The sequence below is a fragment of the Dipteris shenzhenensis genome, chromosome 16 (genome assembly GCF_047967505.1).
Source record: "Dipteris shenzhenensis isolate YYH24624 ecotype China chromosome 16, Dip_SZ_1.0, whole genome shotgun sequence".
Lineage (NCBI taxonomy): Eukaryota > Viridiplantae > Streptophyta > Polypodiopsida > Gleicheniales > Dipteridaceae > Dipteris > Dipteris shenzhenensis.
Window position 1 is genome coordinate 38,442,088 of NC_141611.1, and position 7,931 is coordinate 38,450,018.

General features: G+C 41.0%; 1 protein-coding gene across 1 annotated transcript; it reads left to right on the plus strand.

The window, feature by feature from the left end:
- The first annotated feature begins 405 nt into the window (after positions 1 to 405).
- On the plus strand, positions 406 to 2,656 carry LOC147892925 (L-type lectin-domain containing receptor kinase S.4-like). Its single transcript, XM_087387508.1, has one exon. The coding sequence runs from the start codon at positions 499 to 501 to the stop codon at positions 2,371 to 2,373; it is 1,875 nt and encodes a 624-aa protein (XP_087243634.1). The 5' UTR covers positions 406 to 498; the 3' UTR covers positions 2,374 to 2,656.
- The last annotated feature ends 5,275 nt before the right edge of the window (positions 2,657 to 7,931 follow it).

Genomic DNA, 7,931 nt, shown 5'->3' on the forward strand with positions numbered 1-7,931 from the left:
GACGATTATGCAGAAACAATTGGGTTAGAAAGATCGAGGGTGCAGCATATCAATGTTTAGATTGTAGTGAGAGAGAGACTGAAAAGCAATCCACACCCAAAATTGAAGGAGAATATAGACCATTAGATTTTTGTCGAGATGAACATCTAAGAGGACACGTGTTTTTTAATGAGAGCTAAGAAGGCTGTCTGCCATGAAGAGAAAGAGAACTGGTTATTTGGTGGCCGACAAGAAACGCGTCTTTGCAAGGTCGAGAAAAGTGGAAAAAGCAAGTCAAGGAAAAGGGAGCTGTTCTTCTTCTCCTCCAACGACCCAATATCTATTATTGCTCTGTTGTTGTGAATTGGTAACGAAACTGCAATGGCACGGCCACCGCTACATTATCATATGCTTCTTCTCTTCCTCATCCTCGCAGAATCATTGCACATTCTACGTGCCATTCAATTCGATTATCCTACGTTTTCCAGCATTGCCACCTTGAACCTCTCTGGCTCTTCCATGCCCATCGAACATGCCATTTGGCTCACTGATGCAATTGTCGGTAATGACGTGCATGTTGCAAAATCTACCTCGGGTCGGTTTGTTTACAGTCAACCTGTTCAATTCATGGATGATCATCGTCACGTTGCTTCCTTCAGCACGTCGTTTACGTTCCAGATAGTCACAAGGGCAGAATATGGAGATTGTGGGGATGGGATGGCGTTTTTCATCGCTCCAGACATCGCAAGCCCCGTCAATAGCACCGGTGGGTGTCTTGGTCTGCTCAGTGGGTGCGCTCCTCTCGTCGAGCCGACCCAAAGCGATTCACTGCCGCAGCGCAGCCGTCACTTGTTCGCTGTTGAGTTCGACACATTTCAAAATGCGGACCTCGATGACCCAAGCTCCAGCCATATCGGAATCGATATCAACAGTTTGAATTCAAATACCACATATGACACTCAAGGAGTCGACCCTTGCTCTGATTCGGTGCATCCAGAATTGTATCTGTACAGCAATTATACGTTCACCGTTTGGATTGATTACGACGCTTCCAGCGAGTTGATCCAAGTTTGGATGACGAGCAGCAGCTCGAAGGAGCGTCCTGTGGAACCAATTTTAGTCACCTCTTACGATCTGTCGAGCGTCTTCCAGAAATATATGTATGTTGGATTTTCAGCCTCGACTGGTGTACCGTGTGAAGGGCATGCTCTCTACTCTTGGAATTTTTCCACAAGCGGACTTGAAATCAGTCCTGCTCCAGCACCATCTCTTAAAGCTTCATTCCCACCTTCAAAAAGGAAACAGGGCCTCGCTCTAGTGGACTTGGGCTTGATCTTGGGCCTGGGCTTGTTTTTCTCAGTGGGTACTTGCATTGCGATGGCCTTAGCGTTTTGGTACTGCTGCAGGACGGTACCATCTAGTCATGAAAGAGATGACTATAACATCGATTCGGCTCTGCATCGCTACAGCTATCGCGAGCTCAGCCGAGCTACCCAAGCCTTCAGCGATAAGAACGTACTGGGTGAAGGTGCATTCAGCCGTGTATACAAAGGTATCGTGCGTGACCCTGACAAATCCACGGTGGCCGTGAAGAGACTGAACGAGGGTTTGGGAAAGAAAGCACCATTTCCTTCCGAGATAAGAATCATCAGCAGCATTCGACATCGCAACCTTTTACGGTTACGAGGATGGTGCCACGAGAAAGAGAAAGCGCTGCTGGTATACGATTACATGGCCAGTGGCAGCCTAGACAAGCATCTCTTCCGGGGAAATTCAGAAGCAAGTCTGACAAGCGAGACCAGATTCAACATCCTGCTTGGGGTAGCAGCTGCTTTGGAATATTTGCACGAAGGATTGGGAGAATGTGTGCTGCACAGAGACGTGAAGGCAGCCAATGTTCTGCTAAATGCCGAGTTTGAACCTGTTCTGGGGGATTTTGGGCTTGCACGATTGATCGCCCACGATCGGATTGTCACCATGACTGCAGCGGGAACACCTGGGTACGTTGCTCCGGAGGTGCCCTTTACAGGAAAGGCCACAGACAGAGCAGATGTGTACAGCTTCGGCATTCTGGCATTGGAAGTGGCTTGTGGTCGGAGAGTGCTGGATTACGAGTTGCCACCACAAGAAATGATGCTTGTGGAGTGGGTATGGTCTCTACATGAGAGCACCAAACTGATGGAAGCCATGGATTCAAGGATGATGGCAAGGGATTCAGAGATGGAGGATCGATGGAGATGCGTGTTGCATTTGGGTCTAGTTTGCTCCCATCCTCTACCGGAATCTCGTCCTAAGATGAGCCAAGTGCACCAGGCATTGAAGGAGGTAAGGATCTCATCTTTGCCTGCCTCTCGGCCAGATTTCCGTTACTCCTACGCTCCCCAAGGACCATGATACTTTACCAGCATCCTCTCCCACAATTCAGCCCTCCCTCCACTTCTTCAACTTGCAACAGATCTCTCTGCCCTCTCCCACAGTTCAGCCCTCCTCCCCTTCTTCAACTTCTGCCAGATCTCTTGGTCGTTCTCTGCCACTTCTTCCGATTCTTCCACATCTGTCTCGTCCTTCTGCTTCACACTCATCCTTTCCGACCTCCGCTTAAACATCCATGAACTTAAAGTCAGATTCCAGGAGTTTGGGATTGTCTGGGTTCCCATTGCATTCCTCTACCCTATCTCTACAATTATAGATGCTCAAAAAAGCTTCACCGTACTGTCTCTCTACATATTGCCCGTGTTTTCCGAGTTTTGAGTTAAAAGATGCTACACAAGAAATATGTAGACGTTGGAGGTTTGCCTAAAACAGGTAAGCTCGATATTCTTTGTATAGTGGGACTCATCTCCTCCATAGCGTCTATGACAGTCTTGAATTATCAATTGAAGTGTGAACATTTCTTTTGCGCATGCCTTTAGGTTCTCTCGGTTGAGAAAATGTAGCTGCTCACAATAAAGTAATGGCAGAACTTTGTACTATGGCTAACTTAACATTATAGTATAGCTTCAAGCTACTCCTAACTATGCTATAACTTGAAGATTATAGCATAGCTTCAAGCTTACTCCTCACAATGGATTTCTAAGAGAAATCAAGCATGAAGAAATGTTGTGGATTTAGAGATTATGATGGGGAGCTCTTTCTTAAAGAGACAAAAACATTACCTAAGGACTCAAGTCTTTAAGAGCAAAATAGTCTATTATGCTCTTTTCATAATCTAGTTGCTTTCTTGTAGGTTTCAATTTATTCTAATTCATTATTTAGATTGGTATTTTAGATCTTTGCTCACTCTTAGGAGCGATGATTTTGATAACACCCATAATTTGTGGTTGGGGCAAGCTCAGGTTTCCAATAGTTTCCTTTAATTGTACAAAAATATTAGGTATCGAGCTATTAAACTTTCTCTTTGGAAGCGTTCTCAAATGGAGAGGTCTTTTTGGCAAATTGCTATTAAAAACTCATGTAAGTGATCTATTGAGGGGTAACTCCACCACCCCACTGAGCCACTACCTCCAGGTGAAGGAATAGAATATTCGGACATACTATCTTGTATCTGAAAAATGATTATAACTGCCTCCAAGAACACTCTCTTGGATTTTTGTCTCTAGAATGATTCTTGCCAGACGACTGTTATTGAATTGCAGACTTACTGATGTAATAGTCTAGAGAGCTCAGTTGTTGTTCGAAGTAATACCAAGAAGATGGAGTTTTGTGTTTAGCTCTCCTATACATTTCGATGTCTTGAATTATATCTGCAGCCCTTCTTTTAGTGATCCGCTCTGTTTTTTACTGTGTGTTACTCCCCGAGATCTCGTTGCTTCCAATTAAAGTTATTCAAGTTTTTTGCATTGTGAATGAACCTGGAACACATTTAGCGATCCTCCTCAACGTTCGAACTCAGAATAACAGAAGATTAGTGCTGAAAGGTGATGGACAACGTTCCGACTCAACAAAGAGCAACGCGATGAGAAGACCGCTTCGCCACAAAACAAGAAACAAGGACGACAACTGCAGACTGCAATTGAGAAAAGCAACGAAAGAACAAGACAACTTGTACTACAAGAGCAACAACTCAAGTCCAAGAAAGAGCAACAACCAATACGAATTCATTCCACCTCAAACAGAGTCGCAAATACGCCAAAGAGCAACATGAGTCGAGAAGAGGATGAGGAGGTAATCAGCAAGCAAAAAAGAATCGAAAAGAGGAATCCAACAATGCTCCGACAATAGTCAGCACTGACCGAAGATGAGCAAGACTCCAACAACCACTAGAAGAAGCAAGTACGAAGTTAAAGAAACTTGCTACAACATAACCAAAGCACGATGGACAAGCTGAAACAGTTGCGAATGTGTTAAGGAATGTACTGAGCAACTATCTCAAGCAATAGGCAGAAGCTCTAAATACTCACAGACGATAGAGCTAAAGCTCTAAACAAGAACTAAAACACGAATTAGACAAGATTGGTGATCCCATTTTTACACATTTTTCACATATAAAAGGGTATCCTATAAAGGGGGCATTCACAAATTGAATAGAAAAGGGTTCACTTTATTTATAAAAAATTTACAGATCAAGACTTTTACAAATAGGCCTCGAATGCACGTGATATTATGGTGATTATACATAGTGAAAACCCCGAGAGAAATCTATACATCAACAATAGAAGAGGTGGATTACAGAGTTAGTCAAACAATACATCAACGACAAGTTACCGATCCAACTACAAAAACAATACAACCAGATATATTCGGATAGAAGTCGGATGCACAATCAAAAAACAAAAATGACAATATATAGCAAAAGAATCAAACAATGAGGAAGGCATATCAAAGGAGAACAACAAAACAACTATATAGGCCATGATTGAAGCAGAAACACTATTTGAAGAGCATATGAAAAGGATTACAAGAGTAAAAGAAGATGATTTAAAAGAAATGAATCTTGGAGACTATAATAGCCCCAAAACAGTGAAGGAGAAACTAGACAAAATATATTGTTAATGTACCAAAAAAGAAAGGGGAACTCAAAAAATGTGTGGATTATAGGAAATTGAATGTTTCCATAATCACTGATCCATTTCCACTCCCATTTTGTGACTCATTACTAGATGATGTTGTAGATGCTTGAGTGACACTTGTGGATAGCTCATGCCTTGCATTGCTCTCACAAGGAGTAGCTTGGAGTGGAGGCTCCATCGGTATCTCTTCAACATCCCCACGACATGTGAGTCACCGTCGAGACCTACACAAGGCCTATAGACAAATAACTTGGGAGTAACTTGGAGACTACTTTTGCAAAGGACTAACCAAGAAATTGGGAACTACAGTAGGAAGAAGAGATCAATTGGGAGGAGCACATGACTTCAACAACATGGTGGAAGTAGCTCAAAGAGCAGAGAGAAGACTTGGTTGTAAAACAAAATCAAAGAAAGGAAAAAAGAAAAGAGCAGCTCAAAGAGCAGAGAGAAGACTTGGTTGTAAAACAGAATCAAAGAAAGGAAAAACGAAAAGAGCATTTGATTCAGACACAGAAGATGACTCCAATGCAGAGGATGATGACAGTGATGAATCAAATTCCGACAGCTCGGATGAGGAGTCTGAATAAGAGGAAACTAGCAAAGCAAAGGAACAAGAGAAAAGACAAGAAGACAAAAGCCAGGGATAAGTCAAGAACCAAAAAGAAAGAAGAAAAAACCTCAAAACCAGAACAAATGATAAAAAAACAATTGCATAATTTAAGGTTATCACCAAATCAGGCAAAAAATACATGTGAGTTCTATGGAAAAGATAACCATGACAAAGAAAAATGTTGGTATAACCCAAATTTTAGGGGAAGAGTGTCACCTCACATTCAAGTAGCACACCATGTTCACACCTGACCACTAGAACATATCCTCCTAAAGCAGATATCAAAATTCCACTAGTCAAAATCCAATCGGATACCATCCATCAACCAGTTAGAATCCAATTGGATACCATTTAACAACCAAAATGCAGTAGCAAAGGGCAACTACAACATGATGTACAAGAAGACATCTCTAATATGCATGATAACACTCTAATATACAAGAAGAGCTGGATTACAGAGTTCCAACAATTAATGTTGAGTACAAAAGACAAAGAATACCAGATGTCCTGATTGATGGAGGATCATGTGTTAACATATTATTTGAAGAATTATTCAATAAATTCTGGTGCTGCAATGAGTTAGCTCCAGCACCATTCCAAGTGAGAATGGCTTATCAAAGAAGAATCCAGCCACTTGGCATCCTCAGAGGCAAGAAATTAGCATATGGTGATTAGGTTTCACTGTTACATTTGTTGTACTCAGAATGGAAGAAAAAGATAGTTCCTACTCCATGTTATTAGGCAGACCTTGGCTGAGAGCTGCAAGAGTGAAACAAGATTGGGGAGCTGAGAGGATCACGATTAGAAAAGCTAAGAAAAAGTTTAAGATTTTCCTGACATCTAAAAGAAGTTTCCCTCAACATATGCAACCATTGGAGGCAGAAGGTGTAAACATGGTAGTTGAACTTAAGGAGGATGAGGAGGAAAGCTTCCTGAGAAGAGCCCATCTGTAATACCTATATTTGAGGTAGATGTCACAAAAATAGTCACACAATACATCACTTCAGAAAGGAAACTACAAGTTAGTGAACCAACTGTACAAACAATACAATCAGATAGATTCGGACAAAAATCAGATGCACAATCAGAAAATAAAATGACAATATAGCAAAAGAATTAGACAATGAGGAAGGTATATCAGAGGAGAACAAAAAAACAAGTATGTAGGCCATCATTGAAGTAGAAACACATTTTGAAGAGCATATGAAAATGAGTGCAAGAGTAAAAGAAGATGATCTAGAAGAAATGAATCTTGGAAACTATGACAACCCCAAAATAGTGCTTATAAGCACTGGCCTTAACATATCATTCAAAGAACAACTGAAGAAATTGATGGTTGAATACAAAGACGTGTTTGCATCGCACTATATAGACATGAAGGGTGTAGGCCTAATATTTTGCCAACATAGAATCCCAAAAAAAGATGCAACTCCAGTGATACAACATAGATACAAGATGAACGCCAATTAAGCCAGACAAGTGAAGGAGAAACTAGACAAACTATTCAACGTTGGATTCATATATCCCTTGGACCATGTTACATGGTTATCCCCAATTTTTATTGTACCAAAAAGGAATGGAAAACTCAGAATATCTGTGGATTATAGGAAATTGAATGCTTCCACAATCACTGATCCATTTCCACTCCCATTTTGTGACTCATTACTAGATGTTGTTGCAGGCCATGAAATTTATAGTTTCCTTGATGGATTTAGTGGCCACAATCAGATCAAAATGGCTCCTGAGGACAATGAAAAAAAAACATTTGTAACTGAATGGGGAGTATTTGCATGTAATGTGATGACATTTGGACTCAAAAATGCACCACCTACTTTCCAAAAGTATATCCAAAATGTATTTGTACAATACTTAACAACTTTCATGAGAGTAGTTTTGGATGATTTTTCAGTGTTTGGAAAAAGTCATGAACACCTTGATCACTTAAGACTATGCTTTGAAAAATGTACGTTGGCTAGGCTCAGCCCTGACCCTACAAAATGTTTACTGTCAGAAGAGGAGTCCTACTGGGACATTATATCAGAGGAGGGGATGGAAATTGATCCTAAGAAATTCTCTATCATTTAAAAGGCAAATCTACCAAAGAATGTGAAAAACTTACAAAGGTTTGTTGGGAAAGTCAAATGGCATTGTAGATTTTTTAGATACTTGGCTAAGATATGCTATCCACTTACAAAGCTAACTAGAGAAATAGAGCCATATGCATGGGGAAAAGAACAAGATGAATCTTTCAATATCCTTAAAAAGATGCTACTGATAGGACCCATCCTGCAACCATCTAATTGGATTTTACCATTTGAGGTCTTTGTGGATGG

Coding starts and splice junctions, on each gene's coding strand:
- LOC147892925 (XM_087387508.1), top strand. CDS start 499: ATGCCCATCGAACATGCCATTTGGCTCACTGATGCAATTGTCGGTAAT.